The sequence below is a fragment of the Amia ocellicauda genome, chromosome 2, assembly GCF_036373705.1.
Source record: "Amia ocellicauda isolate fAmiCal2 chromosome 2, fAmiCal2.hap1, whole genome shotgun sequence".
Classification (NCBI taxonomy): domain Eukaryota; kingdom Metazoa; phylum Chordata; class Actinopteri; order Amiiformes; family Amiidae; genus Amia; species Amia ocellicauda.
In genome coordinates, this window is record NC_089851.1 from 37,096,543 (window position 1) to 37,122,862 (window position 26,320).

Below are 26,320 nucleotides of genomic sequence, written 5' to 3' on the forward strand. Positions count from 1 at the left end.
TGTGTATACATCAAATGTTTATTGAAGCCCAATGGATGGTTCAGACAAAATATCCTGATTCAACTCTTAAATTTGACTTATTTACTAGTACCTCTAGCCTGGACATACAAGAAAGTTCCTTTAATTTATGAAATATAGTGCAAGATGATGAACCTTCTAAAGTCAGTCTATCTCAGTCTTCACTTGGATCATATAAAAGACAAATTTTGTTACCTGAAGGTCCATTTTGAACGTGAAACATTAGGCAGAACACAGTCATGGAAAACAAGAGGATACAACGTCAACATTCTGCTTTAATTAAATCATTTCTTATATAATGTTAGTAGTGTTCAAATACTAACATACTGTAGTACAGTACATACATGCAAAAATGATTCAGAATGAAAAGGGCTTCTAAACGTACTATTGCTTGGTAGAAATCAAAATGACAAATCGCTCAACAGTCCTCAACACTTGATCAAATAAGGATCGAGTAATAAACCGGTTTTAAAAGGATCTAGAAGAAAAGGCTCCCTTTATTATGTGAGCAAGTGCTTAAAAGCCATACAATAAAAGTATAAATTAAAAAAGGGGGTTAGGGCATATGGAGCACCATAAAATAAAACCTTAGTAATAATATACATACGGTTTGTTCATTTATACATATCGATATACATATACTGTCATGAAATCAACCTGCAGAACATGGATTGATTGACAAATTCTCCTGATTCTGCATGTCAGCGCCACTGTTTGCGCCTCCAGGATTGAGCTAAATATCAGATCTTCACCACTGGCAGTGCTATCTGCATAATTTTAACATGATCCAGCCATTTACTGTTAAAGATACTACAATTAGCCCTTAACACCACTGTTGTCTGACTCATTGCCAACTGTAGATATCAGCAGAACATAGTGTGTATAAACACGCGGGCATGCACGCACGCTTGACAGGTTTTTCTCCCATAAAGTATAATGCAATGTTGAGCAGCATAGTAGCTCTCTAAAGTAGTGTTTGTTTAAATATTTAATATATCTTGTAGCGTGTGGATATTTAATTCACATTGTATAAACGTATACATTTTCAGTCATTTCAGTCAGTTCCTTTCACAGTTTCAACAAGAATAGTTTTGGTAGTTTACCATCTTAGTGTGCATCCTTCATAACTACGTAAATATAAAAGAAAAAAAATCTGCAAGAAATAAAATCAATTAACAATATGCAAAAGGTCAGCAATTTCTTGCAAATCTAATCCAGGTTTTCTAGTCATTGTATTCTGTAAAACAGCACATTTATTTTTTTGATCAATAGAAATTCAAGGATCCTGAGGCACTCATATAGGTTGTTTCCAGATTTGCTCTAATACATGGAGGTTCTATTTACTGAGAATGGGAAAGAGCAATAAAACTAGAGAAAAAGAAAAGTCAGAGAACACTTATAAATGTCTGTCAATTTCCCATTGACGTATAATGAAATTTCATTTTAACATGTAACTTTTGTGTATGTGTACATTTACAAAGCTTCCATTGCTTGGTCATTGATCATTTACAACGTTATCTATGCATAGAATTACATAATAGCTTCTATCTAAAAGTTTGATTAAAAATTTAATGTTGCAGAAGCTTGTTAAAACTAGCATATTGTACTGTACTACTGTAAGTGAACACGTCTTTATGGAGGATACACACAGCATTTGTACTAAGGCCTGCGACAACTTATTTACATATTTTTCTCAAGTGGGAAAGTAAAGGTATACATTTTGTGCTTGAAAAGACTTGAGAGATGATGACGCAAGGAAACCATTCAGAGAGCTTAGGATAAACCGAGCACCTCGTCAATAAAAATGATGTCCAACGTTTCCTGAATTTTCAAGATGGTGAAATACAGTGACAGGAGACCCCCGTACCTGGAAATAAATCTAAAGTGCAAAACTGTGACTCTATGGTCCCTAGATTTAAATAATATTTAAAACACTAAAACAAGCTGTACCCAAATGTAAGGACTTGTATTTTTCAATTAATAATTGTTATTATGTAAATATTCCAAGGGATTTGGTCAGGATTCCTCACCCTCCTGTTAAAGCATACAATTCCTGTATCTGTGAGGCAAACATCTGATCACATTGGAAAGTTATCATAAGAGTAGCTGAAAATAATAACTGGAGTATGCAGAGTATGTAGACAATAGTTTTCTAAAACACATTCCTTATACTGTTGCATTAAAAAAAATCAAAACCATTATAAATTAAAATTCACTACAAAAACATATCTATCTTAGACATTTACTATACTGTAAATAAACTTAACACTGAGTAAGAGATGATCTCACATGATCAGAAAGGCTAGCCAAATCTGCTGCCAAAGAAAAAAAACTAATCACATCCCTCTTGTATGTACAACAGCATAAAATTCCCTACGTTTTCCATCGCCCTCTGTGGTAGTGTTCTCAAAAAAGACAAAAAAAAAAAAAAAAAAAGAAACCCCTGCTAACCAGTCTTTGCATGTTGGCATGCATTGGTTCCTGTTAGCAAATTCTCCAATGAAAGGGGCGTGATCCAGATAAGAAATGCCAGCAGAATGTGCCCAGTCCTATAGCAGCGCTTTCTGAGAGTATTGGGATTGCTGTTGGGCGTCTGTCAGCTGGGGAAGACTTTGAGAGGCAATGGTGTAGCTTGGCATCTGGGATACATTTGTGGCAGTGTTCTGGTAGGTCATGTCCGTGCCCGGTGCCACCGCAGCGTGCTGCAGAGGGCTGTACACAGGCGGCTGGTTCATGTACGCATTTCCCGGAGTCGAATTCACAATGGTGCTGATCAACAAATGAAAGAGAACCGACATATCATCGATGGCATTCACAGGTGTGCTGTGAGGAGACGACACACAGACTGTATGTGGTACAGGTTCATGGCTCCATATTCACAGACAATAGGTTATGTTTACAGCATTTAAGTTATGCTAAAACAGCACTTTCAGGTACAGTAGAATCTCGCCTGATTGGATGGAAATAACTTGCATTGTTCAAGGACAGACCGTTTCATTCATGTGGTACTCCTATGCATATTGAATACATATCTCACTACATTCTATTCTATTCCATACATACATAGATTCAATGTATAAAATATACACATTGCAAAAATAACAGACTTAAAATGAACACAATTATATATAGGAGGGATCCCAAGAGATGAAAAAAGACCACATAAAAGATGGGAAGATGATATAAGATTATTTCCTTGGATGAGCTGGAAGAGATGCTTTACATCAAAACAAGTAAAAACATCATGGGGAGGCCTGCATCCAGCAGTGGACTGATAAAGGCGAATGACCATGATGATGAAGATAAATAAATATATAGGAGGTGGAGACGCCAGTTACCTGGGCGTAGGCTGTGCAGCCATGGCAGGGTTCGGGTTGGCAGGGAGTCCCCCCTGCTGCATTGAATGGAGCTGTTCCTGAGGTACACTATAGCCCTGTACCGTGCCCATGACACCACTGCCAGTCACTGCGTATGTGCCACTCTGCGTTGGGCCGGGGTACACCTGGGGAGTCAACTAGATTAGTCAATATGCACTATATGCACAGAAAAGGAATACAAACTAGTGAAAAGCTTAAAAAGCAATACACAACATGAAGGTAGCAGACAGCAGTCCTCATATAATGCAGATAAGGGACTTAATCCCAGTGAGAAGGGACTGCAAGCAATTAGTGATACAGGGTAGTAACTGTTAAGTGGCAGCAAGTTGTGGATACAGAGCTCACTAGCCTTTACCATTTAGAAATGTCCAGGAGTTGGACAAATGCATCCTGAATTGTACTAGAAATCCAGTCACAATCCATTTACTAACATTGTCAAATGATAGCGTTATTTTACAAAACCTGAAAAATGTGTCATTTGGAAAGGAATGGCTCAAATATTCCAGTCAAAATGGTATTTCAGTTATATACTATGTATAACTTGTTGCAATGTTAATAAAGTTTAAAAATAAAATTTAAAATGTACCTGCTGATTGCCTGAGGGAGGCTGTTGCACATAGTACTGCTGACTCTGTAGTTTTGCATACATGGCATACATTGGATCTTCATTCATCAGCTTGGCATACAGTGAGAGGGCCTCCATCACCTTTACGTTCAGCTCTGACAATTCTGAGTGCTTCCTGAAAGCAGGAATAGACACATCTGTAACATCTCCCAATATCAGCCTCTCATGCCACACAGATTTGAATCAAAATGAAAAAATCAAATTGGAAGAAAAAAATAAAATAAACACTTCTGAAGTCAAATTTTGATTACTACAGTTTTGTCAAGTTCCCACAGTGCTTTTATTTTTTCTCTGGTGTAAATCGCTGGCTTAATAAATACCCGAAGACCAAGAAGGTTAATGGTTCAGGTCCAGTTGTGAAGTAGCTAGTGTGGCAGTGTCAGAGGCAAAGCTGGGGTCAGGGCGGGTCTTTCAGTGGAGGAGACTACAAAACCTCTCCTCCAGGACTCCAAACCCCAGAAGCCAGCAGGGCTCCCGATGGCCATAGCCCCGCCCACCACTTCCCCTATAAAAGGAAGCAGGAAGCGAACCAGTGTGGGCATGCTTGGCTGGGGTAGCAAGGTGCACAGGAGGGCGAGAGGCGAGAGGCGAGAGGCGAGAGGCGAGAGGCGAGAGGCGAGAGGCGAGAGGCGAGAGGCGAGAGGCGAGAGGCGAGAGGCGAGAGGCGAGAGGCGGAGAAAGAAGGGTGAAGCTCATAGTTGATGGATTCACTGGCTTGCGACCCTTTTTCTGGACCTGGACCATTCTCCCTCTTGAACCCCGGACTGTCTGACAACCTCCCACCAGTAATGAACTTTGATTACGGACTGTGACTACGAACCTGCCTTATCCCTTTATGCTTCTGTCTGCCCGGAGTTCAGCTCTACCGACCCGGGCATTTACTGTTATTTTTAGCGTTTGTTTTGTAGTTAGGGATTGTTTATGTTTAGTTAGTGCTCGGACAGAGCTAGGTTTTGTTTTGCTTTTTGACACTGTGCCTGCCGTTAAGGGAAGCAATAAAACAGCGAGCCTGTTTTGTACCCTCTGCCTGCCTCCCTACTATGTGTTTCAAGACCAGACCCCGCCTACATACAGCCCTTCCTTGTGACGAGCCCCCCAACCCGTTACACTAGGTTAATGGTTTGGTTTTCTGCTGGCCATCAAATTAAATGTATGGTTCTCCTCTCATGACGCTATTTTTTTTATGCAGTAACCATTTATTAAACATCATTATCTATCTTTAAAATGATTGTCTCGTCATTTGTATTCATTAGCAAGTAGGAAAAAGCAGAAAGCATTACAGCAGTAACTAGCTTGATATTGAGCAGACTGTAGATGTTTCTTCTGTTCTTGCTCATTGTGCAATGGTAGGACTCTTTCCATATTAAAACATTTATTGCAAGATAAAAATCAAATTTGGAATGATTTGTTTATTTTTCAATACCTGTCAATATCTTCAAGTTTCTGATCAATAAGAGGTCCCATTTGATTGCAGGCACCTACAAATACACAGGGAAATAAAAAGATTAATTTAGAGGAACAACAATTAATTACATTTTGTTTTTTAAATATGTGTACAACCTCTGTATATAAAGGTTTCCCCTTGCCTTAAACTTAGTAAGAATATCACCAACTTGCTAGAATGAAAAGATATACATTCATAGCAGTTATTAACTTAAACCTAACTTTGGAAATCAAATGCACAATTATGTTTTTTAGCATGCTGTATAAAGAGGCACTTCAAGAAAGGTACAAAAGTATGTCATTTTAACAGAAGTCTCTTTTTTTCTAAGCATATTAAATCAAATAAGTGTCACTGATATTTTTTTACTAAAATTGACAGAAAAATATTGTTGTTTAATACCCAGTGTTAAAGTGTTGCATAACACCACACTCTTTGTACTGTCAAACTACAATGAGCAGAACAATGGTGTATTTCAGGATTGTCTTTTGCAAGTCATGTTTAAAGTTACAAAATTGAATGGACTCCTCTAATGGCTCTGTGTTAGAGCAAGCGGACAATGCCGCACCATACCTTCCAGGTGCAGCAGTTCTGTTGAGTCTTTCTGATTGTCTGAAGGGTCCACACTTTGAATCATCTGTAGCAATTGGTCAATTCTTTCCTGAAAATCAAAACAAAAATATATATAAGTGCCATGATTCATCCTTGTTTCTAATTGAGGTGAACACAGCAGTTAAAATAATGATACACTGTGTGGGTTGTATACTGGGAAAACATGTGCTCCAAGGCTGTATTTACCTGCAGCACTATTTACTGTGATGTTAAGGTTTACACGTTGGAACACCCACCCAACTGCGAGTGTTTTCTCTGGAACATGACCACAGTTCTGTGCATTAAACAACTAAGATTAAACTACAGATACAAATCTACACTCAAAGTCCAAGCGAACTAAAGAAAAGGTGAAAAAACAACTAGTGCACTTTATCATAAGAGTACCAGTTCCTGCTTGAACACAAAATTAAATTTAACCGAATAGTATACTATGAAAGGACTATAAATAGCAACAATGTTTTTTCATTCTTTAGGAAGTTCAAAACTCTTTACAACACCCCGGTACATCTATTACACTAATGCACACAGTCCAAGGCCAGCAAAAGTGTACAGCGCGAGTGTGTGGTTACTCACCTCATCGATATAAACCGGCTCCGGTTCAGGTTCTATAGTTTCCACTTGAACTTCGTCGCTGAACTGCACAGTTTTCTTCTCTGTTTTGACTGGAAAGGCAAACCACATTCTCTTAATATCTTATCTGCCCTGGGACAGAATTTTTCACATTGAAAGTAGAGCTTACAAACACATACTCATTTCAGGCTCGGCAGTCAGGTCTGCAGTCACGAAATTGGAAGGGAATAAGCCGACTCCTTGATATGTTTCTCCCTTCCACCAGTTGGGATCACTGTTAAAAAAAAGTACATGGTTAAAAACAAAATGGTCAGACCAGGAGAAGTATTTTACAGTATGCTGTTTCGTGTCACTACATTACATTACTTTATTTGTCATTTAGCAGACGCTCTTATCCAGGGCGACTTACATTTGTACCCATTTACTGGAGCAATCTAAGTGAAGTACCTTGCTCAAGGGTACAACAGCACCGCCCCACCCGGGATTTGATTATGACTTTGTACTAGTAATTATTCAATGCCGTTTCAGCTATGGCAAATTTTCTATGGATTGCTCAAGTAGTTAGAAACACTTGGTGACCTTCTTATTGAGATCAACAGTTGTTTTCTAACATTTCCAGCAGGGAGAATCACAAATTATATTTTATTGACAATTGTTACAATCACAGACACTAAAATAACACCCAGCTGTTTTTCACACTTGAAAACCCAAAGCACAAATAATTGAGCTACATTCCTTACAGAAGAGTGAAACAGCTCTCAGGGGCAATACTGTGGTAACTTGTGTGCTGTAAGTTGAGAAAGTTCTGACTTAAATCATACATTTCCACTACCATTTAACCATGGAGTTGCTCAGACAGATGTGAATCACAATCACAATGACGGAGCTCAGACTGAAATATTTGTACTCTAAATGGAGGCCTTTACTGACCACTTGGGAACCACCAAAGCAAATATAACTTTTCTATGTGAAACTGAAGCAGCTGATTTTTACTTTTTGGCACAAATGATTCTGAGTGGTTTTCCAGGAATGTACGGACAGCATTTTTAACATTTTACACGGACAACTAAGAAAATGTATCAATGCCTAGGAAAGGCCAATGTAAGCAGCTCAGCAACAACAGAAATTAAATCCAAGAATATGGTACAGTAGAATAAGAAATCATGTACCCAAAAATCAAAGGATTATCTGATGATCACTTTGAACAAGGAGGAATGTGCACAGTTGTGGGTTGCATTGGGAGCCGAACAGATCATGCTTCGAAATGTATAAAAGAGACATCTGATCTTATTCACCTGTCATCCAGGACTGTGATGATTTCCCCTGACTTAAATGTCAGTTCATTATCTTCTGCAGCTTCAAAGTCGTAGATGGCTCGCACTTTCCTTCCCTCTGATTTATGGTTCATTACCAGGCTGGAGGCACTGGGGTACAGACTGGAGAGCGCCGGCTGCGGTTGCCTTTGTTCTTTTAATGACAACTCTATAGCTAGACATGAGGGAAAGGTCACAAATGTACTGTTGTAGACATCACCAGGCATTGAACTCTCTCTTCTGACCATAATGAGGAGACTGTCGATTGAAATTAGGTATTCTCAGTTAATGGAAACTATGTAAATACTATTTAAAATCCTGTCACACATACAGCTCTGGAAAAAATTAAGAGACCACTGCAATTTTTTCTTCAATCAGCATCTCTACATGTATGGCAGCCATTCCATTCCATTCATATTTTTATTTGAAATTTGGGAGAAATGTTGTCAGTAGTTTATAGAATAAAACAAAAATGTTAATCTTACCCAAACACATACCTATAAATAGTAAAACCAGAGAAACTGATCATTTTGCAGTGGTCAAGTGGTTTACTATATTTATTTGAAAAACATATGCGTTTCATGTCAATGTCTTTGTAACATTACATTAAAATGTCTCATTGGAAAGAGAATCAGTTTCATTGTCTTGATATCAAAAATCTTTCAAATATAAATAGATTTTAAAAGATAAACTATTTAAACTGACCTTTAGCCAAGTCTTCTTCCTCCTTTTTATTTGTAGTGTTGGTGGGGTCTTTAGCTACTAAAGCAGGGCTTGCTTTAGCTTGTTCTGCTGCCTAAACAGAAAAAAATAGATAATTCACTGGTAAGTCAATGCTATTATTGACAGAAGTAATTCTGCTCCTTCACAAATGGAGAAATGTGATGAAGATTTTCAACCATAACTCAAAAGAAAAAAGAAAAAAATGTAATTTAAAAAAGGGTAGTGTTGCATTTTGAATGCGTATCACATAACTAGCAAGAGCCCAGTGGGAATATTTTTAAGAAGTGCATCCAGGTATTGTAGAGAAGCAATTAAATTCCCACCACAGATTACACACCCATGAGGATCAGAAGGAAGTGGTGTAATGTCCTAGTTATACCTCGGCTAATTAATCCAGTTGTGGTAACAATACACAATAGATGCATTACACAAGAACCACAGAAGGAGATTAGTCTTATACTAAACATGTACTTTGTATTAACACGGGCTGAAAGAACAGAACTCATTTACTCTGAGGTGAAGCATGGTGCGATTGAGGAGAGATTGTAGATCTTCCATCTCCTGAAGTGGAAAAAGAAGGTGAAATTCTAAAGGTTGCTTTAAACTAAGTTTATCTGGCAGAAACACTACATTAGTGGTTCCCAACTTGGACCTACAAACCTGAGAGCCAGCAGCAGGAAACGACACTCCCTGCTCTTTGAGATTCTTGATCATGGCCGAAATGAGACTCAACTGGGGGTCATTCCGGAACTCCTCAGCCCATTCCACCATTAGAGCTTTCAACTTCTCGCAGACTTTGGGGTGACCCTGCAATAGAAGATAGCATTATGTGCTCAGATACCATTAACAAAAGCAACTCAAAGTATGAACTCATGAAATCAATTCCAGTAAGTCAAATGAAAATATATATTATTTGAAATCCTCACTCTATATCTCACTGTATTTTACTCAGCTGTAAATTGCATTAGTGGTCACTTTAGGTTTGTTGTACATTGTGTTGCTTATGGAAAATGGAAAATGAATGATTGACCAGCAGGATAATGTAGTTGGCATGTATTCATATGTAGAGCACCTACCTTATTTAAGACATTGCTGACTTCACTAGCAAAATCTCTTGAGCAAACTTCTAGGTGAAAGATTTTGCCACAATTTGATACACATGCTCCAAGAAGCTTTAAATCAGAGAAGAAAATATTTATTAAATGAAAAAAACTCAACAGGCTCAGTGTCTATGTCTATTCACAAATGTTTCCGTCCACTGGTGCAGATTGTTGATCACATTATACAGCTAAATGAACATCCTACTCATGTGGACAAATGTTTAGAACAATTAGCTCAGTGAAAAATTTAAATGCTAAGGAGCGCTGAACATTTTTCAGAAAATCAAAAACAGCTGTATGTTCACTATACACATAAATCTGAATTAATTGGAGCTCCAGTGCAAGATAAATGTACATTATATTCAGCACTGTTTTGTGCTTTGTGGCCTGTGGACTTCCCTCACCAGATTTGCCATAACCCTACACTACCAAAAACATTAACCCCATTAACCACGTTAACCAGTGTCTGCTAGTTTTCATTCTCCCTGAGCTCAGAATTAGTTAACTGGACACTTAATGAGCATTTTTGTAGGTTGCTTTAGATCTCCCGCTGCGGGGTGATTCAAATTAATTGGTTAACTTTGTAAGTACCTTAAAATGTGAAAACCATTACAAACAGTGCATTTAAGGGTTCAATTAGGTAATTTAGAGCTGGCACAAAAAACAGAAGAGTCCCAAGGACCAGCTCTGGCATGTCTTGAACTTTCAGCAATACCCTCTTATCTATACTTGAAAGCCAATTTCCATTAGTCTTTTATGCAGTGATTTGTTAATCTACAAGACAGATATAATAGTTTCATTTAACTGTTTATTTAACATTTTAAAGATACAAAACGCTGGAATAACTGTTGCAGGTTTTAATTGTCTGTGGGAGGTGTTTCTTTTCTGCAGTATTTTTTATGTAAAAATGTTAAGATCATATTCTTACTGTAAGTGCTTGCATAGCCACATGAGGATCCTTGTGGTTCACTCTTCTCATTATAGACCGGAGGCATTCTTTGGGCCTGCACTCATGAAAAATAAAACATACAAAAAATACACTGTTAGAGAAATTAATTAAAAATAAATTAAATGTACATAACTGCTACATACACAAATGTTTCTGACTTGCAAGAAATGCATCTTTATACTGTAATTTTTCCAAGATATTAACAAATAATTTATAATTTATGAAATGTGTAATCATTCCAAACAGAACAGACACAAGGCTATATAGATGACTGAAAGACTCTGTTTAGGTTTCTTAAATAATGGTAGGAATTTCCACATGGAATACATTATATGCTAATGACGTTGATTGTTTTGACTTGCTATGCCAAGCCAAAGACTTAAAAGTATGTGTGTTCAGGCAGGCACCTGCAGGATTATTGTATTTAACCATAATTACACATCACTTCTCAGTTTGCTTGTGCATGTCTTAAACATATGGCCAGTACAAAAAATAATCTGTGCAAACTGTCGGATTGAGAAAATTCCCTCAGGACTGTGTATGTTTGGATGCTCCTGAGTACAAGTAAAGGATCCAATAGTAGGACACTTCTATGTTAGGACAGAGGTGTTCTTGTGTGAGAGGAATGCAGGAGGCCAACACCTGGGAATGTCTCTCACTTGGCACATACCATTGTGATTAATCTTTTATACTTATGAATACACATACACAAAACAAAGATATTGGATAAAAATAATCTAATCAATTTATAAGATTTAAAAGGAAATGCTAAACAATGGTTTTCAATAGTTTACAAGATTACAAACTAACCACAAGAGAAACATGCAGGTTCCCATTGTGAAATTAATTTCTCTGTAACAAACAGAGTCAGATCCAGTTTCAATGCACTGGTCTATATTTGGTCGTGTCTTAGGTTTACACAAACTTCTACTTCATGCAAATAGAAGGGCTAATTTTAGAACCTGCAGCAGTGCACTTTCTAGTTCCACGTTTGTACTACAGGGGCTGCACTGTGCCCACGGTGTCACTGGGCTCTATAGTAGAACGGGGTTGGCAGCTGCCAGAGAAAAACATGTTTTTTTTAAATAAACAGCAGAGCAGTTCTAGTGGCCAGAGTTCATATAGCACGTATATCTGCATGAACTGATTCACACATTTTTCCTTCTAGACCCATGCATACGATTCATTTAAAGAGCCAATCAGCGGAGTTGGCGGTCTACCAACAATTGTGTAACAGAGAAAGTGATAACTTCTTCGCAGGTGGGTAAAAAACAAATCCAACAAGAAAACAAAAAATTACTCAAAGAGTGTGATAGGTAGGGATTTTCAAGTTCCCTCTGGGGATGCTGTAGGGAACAGATATAGTTCTAACTGGCTAATAATTGGTCCTAGAGAGCCGCAATCCAGCAGACGTAATAGGGCACCTTGAAAAATACATAACTGGCAAATTTTCTTTTATTTTTTAATTTGATTATATGCTGGAATTAAACTAAAAGGAGTAATAAACATCTTACTTATACACAAAGATGCAAAAAAACATGATTTCAGGAACCTTGCATGTTATGCTTTAAAATCATTCATCCATCCATAAAGACTTGAAAACATTTTGTTCTGCTGAGTTAAACAGTTTTGGTCAATTCAGGAATTTTGGGAAGTAAACCTCTAAATATAATGTAGTCCTCAACTTGCTAAATTGCTCCATATTCATGTGCTTACAATATTTTGAAATTGGTCATTTAGGATGAACGATGAATGGGGCTTTCCAGGAGTAAAGTTTCAGATCACTAGTATAAACCAGTGGTTTTCAACCTTTGTCCCAGAGTACACCAGTGTCTGCAAGTTTTTGTTCCAGATGAACTCTTACATAAACTAGAATTGCTGACTTGGACCTTTTTCCATTACTGTCAGCTACAATGATTGGCGATAGTCCAGCTGAGGATATAAGTATGTAAGAATGAACATCTGGAACAAAAAATTAAAAAAAAAAAAAAAAAAAAAATCACATGAGTACTTCAGGACTAGGGATGAAAGCCACCCATCTAGACCAATATTTTGCACCTCTGGTACTGGAGGGCCACTGTCCTGCAGGTTCTGTCTCTTTAATGGTCCATACTCTGGAAACCATGGCTTAAGGCGGCAAATAAATGGTAGAATTAAGTACCTGAGCTTGCAAGCGGAATGAATACCATGTGACCCTGTGATCTATGGTAAAACCGCCAGGGTAGCACCTCACTGGAACAAATCTTCATGCAACACATACTTGGGTCTGGATTAAATCAAAGCTTTGACCCACCAGCTAATAGCAAACTACACACCTGTACATCATAGCAGTTACATTTATGATTAGAAGAAAGTGGCAACTAAATAAAAATGATGCCACAACTGAGCACAGTACTGTAGTTTCCTAATAGCAGGTGGGTCAAAGTTCTGATTTAATAAAAAAAAAAAAAAAAAAAAAAAATGACTATAACAACTGACTGCAAAATAATACCATAATATTTTTTTTTCACTCCTTTATCTAACGGTATGTTTCAAGAGACCATGCAAATATGCCATGAGTGCTTTTACATTACTGTTAACAATTTATCTTACTGAAGGCTTAATATGAGGTGCATGCAACTGCCTGCATGCACTTATGATTAGCACAGTGCGTCAGAAAAAGAAGAAAAAAAGAACCCTGAATACATTAGACTCACCCTGTGCGTGACTGTCCTACTTTATCGCAGATATCCAATATAAGGCCCCAGTCCTCGGCAGTGTTCATCTCACTGGTTGCTTTCTCTGGTGATCAAAGATGCCATATTAGCATATGATTAGGAAGATAACAGATCATAACACTGTTGGATAACGTTTTCTAATTAGAAATTCAACACTTTAGATCTACATTATTATAAAAGCCAGCATTAGCATGCTAAACCACCCATCTCTGGGTTTGAATATTTTTTGAGCTAACCAGAAAACCAGTAACAGCTGAGCAAATTATTTAGAAGAGTAGAGAAGATGACAAAGGTGAATAGTGGCTTGTGTTGGTTTTAACCCAGAAAAAGGAGGAGGGTGGGGTCCCTTCAGCGTACCCCAGGTAGTATGTGCTTTACTACTTTACAGACTACAGTCCTCATCTCTATGTTAATTAATAAGGTTTGATTCCATATGTATTACCTGGCTTAAAAATACCATGCATGTACCATGTAGTGTAAAAACTGCATGTAGTCTAAAACCTTCCTTAGACGTTTGGGCCTTGCTTGGCTTGAGATGTTTAACTCATATATTGCATATAGTGCGATCTCTAACTGTTAAAAGTAAAAATAACAAGTAAAAATGTTGTCATAGTGGATACAGTAATCACATATTTAAAATAAAATAAAAGTATAGTACCAATGGAATAAATTAATGAAATCGACTCATTTCCACAGTCATAATAATGATTGACACAGAAAGGTAGTATGCGTGTCATTTTGAAATGATTGTCATGCTATGCACTTATTTTGGGAACAAGATTCAAAAGTTGTAATTATGTGACCCATGACTTCACCAACTTTTCCCTTTTTCTTGATATGTTGCACCATGCAATCACCTCATCCACACGATTCACCAGTCACCCTACATTGATTAAACATTATCCATTCATAGGCAAAATAAAACTTCAGGAAATGTAGACCAAGGTGCAGGGTGCAATAAATCATGAAATGGAAAAAGTTGTTGAAGTCATGGGTCACATAATTACACATTTTAAACCCAGAAGGATGTATATCTGACCATTAGCTTCCATGTACAAAAGCAGGGAACTGTAAGATTATTTTGAATATCCTTCAGCCTTCAGTTTGTCATTTCCTACAAGCAAAATAAATGAATGGCAGCAAATCCTAGTTTGCAATAACCATACTATGACCAAAGCAATTTTATAGGTTTGAAAAACTGTCTTTCAATGATAACCAAACCAGAGTTGTTGCCCATCCATCTCCAATTTTACCAGGAAATTGAATATGGCGGATTTGATTGGAGGTGTTTTGGAGGACTTTAATTTACATTCATTCAAGCATTGCTGCCAGCCACTTTGGTGTGGTTAAATTCACACATAGTGCTGGCATTTTTCTTAATTTTGCATTGTCTTGTGGAAGATCAAGATCAATGAATTAGTGATGGGGTGAGCTTCCATCTGGGAGTGGAGATGTAATTAAGACCCATGTGAGACTTTGTCACGATGACGTGCAGTCCTCTGCAATTAGAAATTACCAGAAGGGTAGTTGATTTAAAAAAAATAAATGCACAAAGCGAAAATATTTTATAAAACGAATAGCAGGCCTAAAAACCCTACATAATTTTTTGCTAGTAAAACCTGAGATGGCAATGTTGGGCTACTCGAATGCCTATTTTGCAAACCTGTGAAATTGCTCTGGTCGAGGTCTGGATGCAGTGAACTGACCTTTGCTGCCATTCATTTAAATCACTTGTTAAATTACAGAAAAGTGAGGTGAGGGCTGAAGGGAATTCAGGCTCAATGAATACAAATTTTCAATAATGGTTACCGATGAAATCGATTGGATTCCAGTATTAGTTAGCTCCATTATCTCAAAGATTCATTTAAAAAACAGTACAGTACCAATATGCAAGAACATTAGGTATACACAACAATAAATATGCACAAATATTGCTGTGCTAGGCAGCGTGAAAATGAAGTGCCCTGAAGGTCACTACATCCCCCAGAAGTCCTGGGGGATGAATCATTGCATGGAAGCACCTGACAACAGAGAAAAAGAAAACTGGTTACAGACTTTTGCTCTTGGATTTGTTTATGAATTGTGATTTTGATGGTTTGCTATGCGTTTTGTTGTTTTATGTTGTTAATGTTTATAGAGAGGGACTGCAATAAGTCAGTTAGGCTCCAGAGGAGCTAAGCTTTTATTTAGGTTTGTTTGTTTTTATTTCATCACCTGAACTCTATATATAATACATTCAACTCCGTTGCACATTTCCCTGCCTTCTGTGCATCACAGTCCAGCACCCCACCTATGCAACAAGCCTAGCACCATGGTCATCCCCTCATATACACTACCATTCAAAAGTTTGGGGTCACTTAGAAATGTCCTTGTTTTCTATTAAAACATACATGAAATGAGTTTGAATAGGACATATAGCAAAATTAATAGGAAATAGTAATTGACAAGGTTAGAAATAATGATTTTTAATTGAAATAATAACTGCGTCCTTCAAACTTTGCTTTCATCAAAGAATCCTCCATTTGCAGCAATTACAGCCTTGCAGACCTTTGGCATTCTAGTTGTCAATTTGTTGAGGTAATCTAAGGAGATTTCACCCCATCCTTCCTGAGCAACTCCCACAAGTTGGATTGGTACTTCTTACATATCATACGGTCAAGCTGCTCCCACAACAGCTCAATAGGGTTGAGATCCGGTGACTGTGCTGGCCACTCCATTATAGACAGAATACCAGTCGACTGCTTCTTCCCTAAATAGTTCTTGCATAGTTTGGAGCTGTGCTTTGGGTCATTGTCCTGTTGTAGGAGGAAATTGGCTCCAATCAAGCGCCGTCCACAGGGTATGGCATGGCGTTGTAAAATAGAGTGATAGCCCTTCCTTCTTCAAGATTCCTTTTACCCTGTACAAATCTCCCACTTTACCACCACCAAAGCACCCCCAGACCATCACATTGCCTCCACCATGCTTGACAGATGCTCCATGCTCCTCCAGCATCTTTTCATTTGGTCCGTGTCTCACTAATGATCTTCTGTTATCCGAACACCTCAAACTTAGATTAGTCTGTCCATAACACTTTTTTCCAGTCTTCCTCTGTCCAGTGTCTGTGTTCTTTTGCCCATCTTAATCTGTTCTTTTTATTGGCCAGTCTGAGATATGGCTTTTTCTTTGCAACAGCATCCCAGAGTCGCCTCTTCACTGTTGATGTTGAGACTGGTGTTTTGCTGGTACTATTTAATGAAGCTGCCAGCTGAGGACCTGTGAGGCGTCTGTTTCTCAAACTAGACACTCTAATGTATTTGTCCTCTTGCTCAGTTGAGCCCCGGGGCCTCCCACTCCTCTTTCTATTCTGGTTAGAGCCAGTTTGCGCTGTTCTGTGAAGGGAATAGTACACAGCGTTGTACGAGATCTTCAGTTTCTTGGTAATTTCTCTCATGGAATTGCCTTCATTTCTCAGAACAAGAATAGACTGACGAGTTTCAGAAGAAAGTTCTTTGTTTCTGGCCATTTTGAGCCTGTAATTGAACCCACAATTGCTGATGCTCCAGATACTCAACTAGTCTAAAGAAGGACAGTTTTATTGCTTCTTTAACAGCACAACAGTTTTCAGCTGTGCTAACATCATTGCAAAAGGGTTTTCTAATGATCAATTAGCCTTTTAAAATGATAAACTTGGATTAGCAAACACAACATGACATTGGAACACAGGACTGATGGTTTTTGATAATGGGCCTCTGTACGCCTGTGTAGATATTCCATTACAAATCAGCCATTTCCAGCTACAATAGTCATTTACAACATTAACAATGTCTACACTGTATTTCTGATCAGTTTGATGTTATTTTAAAGGGGAAAAAAATTGCTTTTCTTTCAAAAACAAGGAGATTTGTAAGTGACCCCAAACTTTTGAACGGTAGTGTATGTGTGTGTGTGTGTGTGTGTGTATATATATATATATTATATATATACACACACACACACACACACACACTTATATGGAATTTGCATGTTCTCCTGGCATCTGCGTGGTTGTCTTCTGGGTCCTCCCGTTTCCTCCCACATCCCAAAGACATGTTGCTTAGGTTGACTGACTACTCAAAATTGCCGTGTCTGTGTCTGTGTGTTACTTGCCCACCCACCTAGCCAGCAAAGTGACTTATGCCTAACAAAACCCTATGGGGAGCCCTCATCCTGTGGTGGATTTAAAAAAGGCTGATGGATGGATTTTCATTACTGATATGTTTGAAGATACATGTCCATTTCATGCTTAATGTTTATGTAAAATCCTCAGCAAAACAGAAATATTCATTTTAAAATTCCATAGAATGATTCTATGATTATTGCTTGCCACGGGTGGTGGTGATTACTATTTATATATGTTTGTTTGTTTTGCAGTGTGCAAGCTCATGGAATATATCAGGGGGTATACAGACATAGTGTTGGAAAAGCAAATGTGATGCTCAACCCCAAACATGTATTAACTACAGCACCAAAAATTGTGCAACCCAAAATACATTCATACATGTCCAGAATCCAAGTGAAACAATAATTGGACAAGAATTGGTCAGAATCAAATGGTAATTAGGATGCATGTAGGCTGTTTTATACTCAAAGATAAATGGTACCATAGATATTAGTATATGGAGCATATCCCTGCATTTTGTAATATGAATATTTCTGTTTTGCCACATTAACTTTAAGCATGAAATGGATGCATATGTTCAATCATAACAGTAATGAAAATCTCAGAAAAAGCAAGCAATTACACTTGTGGATGTGGATAATATGTGTATGTATTTAAGTATCTCTATCCATCCATGCATCGGCCTTCTCAATCCAATGCAGGATGAGTCCAGAAGGGTGGGCAAGCACCACACACACATGCTTTATAATAGCCAATCAACCAAAGCAACATGTCTTTGGGATATGGGAGGAAAGCAGAACCCCTGGAAGAAAGCCCACACAGGTTTATTTCATATTTTGATTAATTTAATATCAAATTACCCCTACTTTGCATTGCACTGCATTTTAATTTCCAGCAAAACTGTATGCAGATTTAAATAGCGTAAATAATTAAAATTGTAATGAAAAGAGATTAATAGATGAGGAGTCCAACCCTTGTCTTGGACAGCTCCAGTACAACAGGTTTTATAGGTCACCTTTAAATCAATTTACAAAGGCACTGAAAATAAAAAATAAATTTGATTAAACTGTTTTGTTTTTTTAAGAATACACACCTGTATACCATTCATTTCTCTAGGACCAGAGTTCCCCCAATTAAAAAAAAAGTTGATCACAATTGATCCAATAACATGTGTTCCTAATCTTTACAAACTCTTAATGTTGGGTGACCTATAAAACTAATTGGATTGAGGATCTCCAGGAACAGGACTGGAGACCACTGCAATAGATTATGGCAAAAATTGCAAACTACGGACTATATACTTAACTGTGGATAATATACTGGAGATTACTCAAGACGCACCTTTTCAGACAGTAATTTTGCCATTTACTCTCCTGATTGCACTTATACAACGTTTTGCATTACTAGTACTCATATTGTTTATTTTTATTTCCCTTACGCTCCTTTTCCCTTGGTCCTTGACTGTGACCTAACATCTTGTCTGCACTAATCAGCTTTTACAATCTAGGATGTAAGACCTTACATATTGTTTACTGTATATCTCATATACACTTGTGTAAATTGGAATTTGTAAAATGTATTATGCCTTGAACTGCACTGTATTATTACACTTTGTATTGCTCTTATATTGTGTAAGTCATCCTGGACAAGGGTGTCTGCTAAGAAATAAATAATAATAATAATAATAATAATAATAATAATAATAATAATAATAATAATAATATACTAATCGTCATAGTATACTATGCAAAAAAACACATTTATGCATAAATTCACATACTTAACAATTTTGCAGACAGGAAATTATGCATAGTGCTGCCCGTCACACAGGAGACCCCACGGAATTCTAATTTATGAAGGCTGAAAATGTTTGTCTTTAGTTTTTCATGTTTATTGTACATCTTTACGTATTGACCAATTTGCCTTTTTTTGTGGTTGTCTGCCATGTTAGAAAAAGTTTTCCATCTACAACGTCTCCTCCTCTTCCTCTGCCTGGTGCACATCATTGCACACTTAAATTTGTGGCTGAATTTCGGACATCCTACTCCGCTGTAGTATACAAGTATGTGATGGCATGCAAGTAATGCAAGTAATTTCCATTTTAAAAGGTACGATTAATCTCTACAAAAACACAAACATTGTTCATACTTTCACCCAAGACACCCCAATGTACTTTAAGGTAAAATAACTCCACCAGTTAAATCAGTAGACTAAATTGGTAGACTTACCTATACATCCACTGCTATAACAACTCAGAATTACTTTGTGATTTATTTATGTTTTTAAACATCCAGAGCTTGCATTTCCATTATCTCTGCTTTCCTCCACATTGGCGTGAATATAAACCAAGTTTGGAGTAGAGAAGATGTGTTCTTGTCCCCTAATTAGAGATTACTGGAAATGAACAGTAGTCATGTCTATTTCTGTTGCTTCTCAGGATGCACTTTCCTGTTAGTACAGCAGGAAATATAATACAGTCCATTTCTTAAAGCCTGTTTAATATTAATTATCTCTTTGCTAGGCCAAAGTAGATTACAACCATTAAGACTTTTTGTTATCTGCACCTGGATTCATTTTACAAATAGCCTACTGTTGTAATGTTGTTTAATAAATAAGTTTTATTGTATTTGATATCAGAACATTTTAAGTCAGCAGCACAGAAGGCTTAGATATTACTGAGTACATATTAACAGTGATGAACTGCCAATTTATTTTTAAAAAGTAATTAAATATACAAGAAAGAAAAGTAAAAGCATAGGCAGTACAATAGTACAGAATATACTGCATTATATAAAAGTGTTCATATATACAGGAATGTAAGGCAGGGCATCCAAAACAGAAGCCCAAGCACTGCCCCAGAATTAAAATAAGAAAGATTAAAAAATGAGGCAGAAATAATTTAAGTTGGAAATGACTAAAATTGTGTAGATTAAACAGTGAATAATGTCAACAGATCTCACAAACTTGTATTGCTCATAGCTATAATAGAGAGGTATTATTTTCAGTTGGACCCATTTAAAATCAATCTGGGGGGTGGGGGGGATAGAGGATGGATACATTTTATTACATTTCTGGAACCTGCAACAATTGCTGCTGAGCTCAAAAACTACCCATAGCCTTGAAAATATATTGCTTACATACAGGTCTCAGTTAATATTCAACATACTGGCTTGAACCTTGCTATTGTCACAGCTTATAATTATGTACAGCCTGTACAGCAATTGCTGAAAAGAAAATCAGGCATGAGCCTTCGGGCAATGATACGCTGTTTTATGCCATTTTTAAAAATTGTATTATGTTTACAAACTTGTTTGAAGAACGGCAGGATTTCTCTTTCATAATCTGAAACAGGTTTGGGGTCAATTCTGAATGGTATTGAAATTTGTAAGTAAATTCCAACTCAAGAATTGGAATTGAAAAAGCTTCCAGGTACAGAAATGCAATAGGAACTGGAATGAAAGGAGTTCAGCAACACATTCAAATTGACCGCAACCCTGATTTCAAGCCACACTGTAAAACAAAAAGAGATGTTAATTAAGGAATTAAGGCTGAGCAGACCTAGCAGGTGATATAAATAGTTACTTTTGATGCTCCGGGTTTGAAAATTGTGTTGTGCATTTTGTTGCATTACATTATAATTTAAAAAAGCCCAGATTCTGGTCTGTGTACGTTTATAGGGACATTATTTTCATTGATAAAAAAGAACACTATAGTTCTAGCGTTATTGTGTAACTTAACAAGGCAGTTCTGTTGCTTCTACAAAACTGGGAAAGCGGCAGATATTTCAATATAATTAACGCAAACAAACCCTATATATGAATTATACTGAAATCTTACGGTATATTTGACATTCAAAACATGTTTTGACAAATCAGCAGACCTAAAATATGCTGGTCGAGTTGGACACACAGCATTTCTGTCCCGATGTTATTGACCCCTGTTCATCTGTATGATACGGTGGCATCTCTTCTTTTATAGAAATGTGATGCCTAACGGGGGGATATTATTGATGTTGCAAAGTGTCGTGGTCGTGCATTGTGCAACAACAAACAGATCCCTGTCGTCAGCGACGGACAATGCCGGACTGGTACTTCAGACCGCTCCTGTGGGCAAGTATTGCAGCGTCACTGTGCAAGAGCTCATTGTGCTCAATGTCCACACGAAGAAAATCACTGCTGAACACATCTATTAAACCCCACTAATACACATGTATGCAATGCACTGATTTAGTGACATTAAAATGCGACTTTAATCTTCTTTAGCGTTACTTGGCTGGAATACAAACCCTGTATGTGTGCAAGCGCCTAAGCACAACAATAGTGCAACATTTACAATTAAAAACACTCGCTACTACATCCAGTAACAATTTAAACCCAGTGTCTGAACACAAATGCAGGTTACCATGACAGAAAAGACCCCAGACAAGAGGACACAAAACAAAAGCCGCACCGGTAGATGACAGCTAATAACTCACCCACATCTTGGTCGAATGGATTAGATGTAAAGAGAGGCATCGCAAAATTTAAAACCACAGTCTTTCTTCACTTGTTTCTGTTGGCAGCGATTAGTAAATAAATAAGAACATACATACATACATAAATAAATAAAAACAGACAAGTCCAGACACAATCTCAATATCGAGTCACAGACACTCCTGCAGCAGCAGCAGCGGCGGCGGCGGCGGCGACTAAGGCATTGTGGGAAACGGGGTGTCTGCTGTACTGCCTGGTGGGGCATTTAAAGATAATAATCCTCACAATCCTTCATCCCTCTATCCAAATTATGATATAGTTACAATGGCGTGCGCATTATTGGGATTATTCCCAAAATTGGAAACAAACAGTTGAGGATTGTTACGCGTCTGAGATGTGCCGCTGTATGAACCTTATTTTGGTTAGATACAGTCAGGTGATCTGATCAGATGACTAGTGAGCTTTTGTTATTTGGATTTTAAATCTAGAAAATGTGCATATTGTATAAGGGTGTGGTGTGGGTACACCGTTATCGTCCTTCGCGATTCTGTTTGACTAGGTTTAATCATGTAAGGGTTTCTCGCATGTTGCATTTGACCTATTTTTGATATTTGAAAGGAGAATATGTGTTTTAGCCATGCATAATCCCTGTATTTAATTAATGAGCGTGCATGTCTTTTTTGTGTGTTTGTTTGTTTGTTTTTTGTACAAAAGGCAGCCCAGAAATAAAGATTGAGATCTCCTAAGTGAACTACAGTAGTACTGACCGTATTCATTAATTATTTGCGCTTTTGAATGTTGTTATGGGAAATATGCAGCTATTTGATTATTAAACAAATTAGTCACATACACAGCCTGAAATTATCTGAATAACGTAGCACAAATAAATGTCAGGGATTGTTTTAATAATCTGAAAACAAACAAATTAATATTTCAGTCCAATTCAATGCACATCCAGTATTGCTGGCTACAAAGTTACTAAACTGCACATTCTTGTTACGTCATAAGGGAGGGGCAAAGTGCGCTGTCAATGCCGCTGGTTTAAACCCAGGCCTATTGGATGGGCTGCCCTATTGGGGAAAGTGTCTTTCTGACAATGCCAGGCAACTGTTATCATCACAAGATCATACCACATTTGACGTTAGTATCCGTGTGATCATTTTTACAACTTCAGGTGAACCATTTGCAACGTTGCCATTGTATCTCATGTAATGTAAATCAACATGACTTGCTTGGTTATGCAACAGGCTAGGGGCACTTTTATATCTTGTTACATATGGAAACTATATATACTTCTCTTATAGATCTTAAGGATTGAGGGATTTAAGTTGTATTTGTGTTGGAACTGGAAGTGAAAAAAGCTTCAAGACACAGAAGTGCATTTTGAATTGGAATGAAAGAACCTGACCTGAAGGATTTTGAGCCAACACAGAAATAGACGCATGTTAATTAAGTTATTAAGGCTAGGGAAAGTCAGAACAGTTGAGTTTGTTGAATTTTAAAACTATTTTAAACCTTGTCTGAGCAGATGTTTTGTAGCAGATTGTTACTGTTGATCCTCAGGGTTTGAAAATAGATTCGTTTTGTTGCATTACCTTAATGAGAAACAAAGCCCAGACTGTATGCTACCATCTTAATTCTGGACTGTGTGCGATTACAGAACATTAGTTATTTTCAATTATAAAAAAACAGCAGTGTTAAAGTGTAATACACTTTTAAGCTTCCCAGGGTTGATACTTTTAGAGTGTAGTGTAATTGTGTAACTTAATATGGCAGATCTATTGCTCATACTATCTTGGAAGTGGCATATATTTCAATATAATTAACGCATACAAACACTATATATTTGACTTGATTTTTAGAACTGTAATACATAATACAATTATTTCTTTGAGCCATTTGCAAAACAATACAATTCCCACTGTATCTCATGCAATGCAATCAAAATGACTTGCTTGGTGTAATGCAGCAGGCAAGGGCACTGTTTTATTTCTTGTTACATATGGAATGATTATATATATATATATACACACACACACACACATATATATATATACATACATATACACACAGTGAGGGAAAAAAGTATTTGATCCCCTGCTGATTTTGTACGTTTGCCCACTGACAAAGAAATGATCAGTCTATAATTTTAATGGTAGGTGTATTTTAACAGTGAGAGACAGAATAACAACAACAAAATCCAGAAAAACGCATTTCAAAAAAGTTATGAATTGATTTGCATGTTAATGAGGGAAATAAGTATTTGACCCCTTCGACTTAGTACTTGGTGGCAAAACCCTTGTTGGCAATCACAGAGGTCAGACGTTTCTTGTAGTTGGCCACCAGGTTTGCACACATCTCAGGAGGGATTTTGTCCCACTCCTCTTTGCAGATCCTCTCCACGTCATTAAGGTTGCGAGGCTAACATTTGGCAACTCGAACCTTCAGCTCCCTCCACAGATTTTCTATGGGATGAAGGTCTGGAGACTGGCTAGGCCACTACAGGACCTTAATGTGCTTCTTCTTGAGCCACTCCTTTGTTGCCTTGGCTGTGTGTTTTGGGTCATTGTCATGCTGGAATACCCATCCACGACCCATTTTAAATGCCCTGGCTGAGGGAAGGAGGTTCTCACCCAAGATTTGACGGTACATGGCCCCGTCCATCGTCCCTTTGATGCGGTGCAGTTGTCCTGTCCCCTTAGCAGAAAAACACCCCCAAAGCATAATGTTTCCACCTCCATGTTTGACGGTGGGGATGGTGTTCTTGGGGTCATTCCTCCTCCTCCAAACACGGCGAGTTGAGTTGATGCCAAAGAGCTCGATTTTGGTCTACAATAGGTCTACAGTCTTGTCCCTGACATCCTTGGACAGCTCTTTGGTCTTGGCCATGGTGGAGAGTTTGGAATCTGATTGATTGATTGCTTCTGTGGACAGGTGTCTTTTATACAGGTAACGAGCTGAGATTAGGAGAGTCCCTGTAAGAGAGTGCTCCTAATCTCAGCTCGTTACCTGTATAAAAGACACCTGGGAGCCAGAAATCTTGCTGATTGATAGGGGATCAAATACTTATTTCCCTCATTAACATGGAAATCAATTTATAACTTTTTTGAAATGCGTTTTTCTGTATTTTTTTGTTGTTATTCTGTCTCTCACTGCTAAAATACACCTACCATTAAAATTATAGACTGATCATTTCTTTGTCAGTGGGCAAACGTACAAAATTAGCAGGGGATGAAATACTTTTTTCCCTCACTGTGTGTGTGTGTGTGTATATATATATATATATATACTTATCTTTAATCTTAGGGATTGAGGGATTCAACTTGTATTTGTGTTAAGAATCTCAATCTTGAAACCCATTACAAGTGGGGCAAACAAACTGGTTTTAAGTGCTTTAAATTTACATCTTCTGAAGAAGATTGAGAAAGTTTGATTGCTTTTATTTTGAAATTGGGAGGATGGAGAATTGAAGCCCTTCCACAGAAACAAATACTGACAGGTCGGTAAAACAAACAAAATAAATAATGACATACACATGTAATAAGAATTAAAGTTTGTGTACAAAAAGTGGTTGATGCGGATCGTAATCGTGGTTAAAAAACAAACAAAGACAGTAAATCAAATATGTTATTCAAAAGCCTAATATAAAATCGACCTTGAATGAAATCAATGTTGAAAACGTTTTCAATAAAACCTGTCATGTGGGCAAACAGCCAATTACATTCTTGCAGAGGACATTTTCCCCACTGTGCACATAATTTAAATTCTGACTTAAGCGTCATAGTCTGAAAACACATTGATGTATTGGTTTATTTAACTCCTTAGTACAGTCTGATGAATTCTTCCCTTTTATGAAACATCAAACCTTGTCATTAGTATTCTGAATGAAATGTCTCTGCCTTTCCCCCCTGGCTTTGGAAAAGTTGCATTCATATTATGATGATCAATGCACCATGTTCAAGAGCAAACGCAACTAGCAATCTTACCTGTTTTATCACCTGATCTGCATTGCATGTCAATCAACTGTGGTGCGCTGATTGATTGGTGTGCTTTTGTAGACTCACTGCATGGTGTCTATATCATCCTATGAACATCATAACCTGAGTATTCACAGTGCATGCCAACGCTGGCCACTAGTCGCTGTGCAAACGGGCGCAGTGCAGCCTGTCTCGGCCGCTAATTGGGCTCTGGAGATCCCCGGGCCGGGCGGCGCTGATCCCGCGAGAGGGACGGGCGTACGGATGACCCGCCGCCGCCAGCTG

At 37.7% G+C, this 26,320-nt stretch overlaps 1 protein-coding gene across 4 annotated transcripts; it reads right to left on the reverse strand.

The window, feature by feature from the left end:
- Positions 1-22,447, reverse strand: stam (signal transducing adaptor molecule (SH3 domain and ITAM motif) 1). Of its 4 annotated transcripts, none has more exons than XM_066723403.1 (15): positions 22,061-22,447; positions 13,425-13,509; positions 10,708-10,783; positions 9,756-9,851; positions 9,340-9,486; positions 9,190-9,240; positions 8,662-8,752; positions 7,939-8,125; positions 6,823-6,917; positions 6,647-6,735; positions 6,035-6,122; positions 5,444-5,498; positions 3,982-4,135; positions 3,357-3,520; positions 1-2,787 (listed from the first exon to the last, which is right to left on the reverse strand). In XM_066723403.1, exons 1-15 carry the CDS (start codon positions 22,098-22,100, stop codon positions 2,568-2,570), a joined length of 1,638 nt encoding a protein of 545 aa, XP_066579500.1. In that variant the 5' UTR covers positions 22,101-22,447; the 3' UTR covers positions 1-2,567. The 4 variants fall into 4 exon arrangements, with proteins under 4 accessions (XP_066579500.1, XP_066579502.1, XP_066579499.1 ...); XM_066723405.1 differs by having other exon boundaries at positions 7,939-8,131; positions 22,065-22,446; XM_066723402.1 differs by having other exon boundaries at positions 7,939-8,131; positions 22,061-22,446.
- Positions 22,448-26,320: the final 3,873 nt, after the last annotated feature.

Bases quoted from the DNA above. Each gene is read 5' to 3' on its own strand.
- stam (XM_066723402.1), bottom strand. From the start codon at position 22,100: ATGCCTCTCTTTACATCTAATCCATTCGACCAAGATGTGG. The intron at 9,487-9,755 runs GTAGGTGCTCTA...CTTCTATTGCAG, and splicing joins TCAGCAATGTCTTAAATAAG to GGTCACCCCAAAGTCTGCGA. The intron at 3,521-3,981 runs GTACATTTTAAA...TTGACTCCCCAG, and splicing joins CTCCCTCAGGCAATCAGCAG to GTGTACCCCGGCCCAACGCA.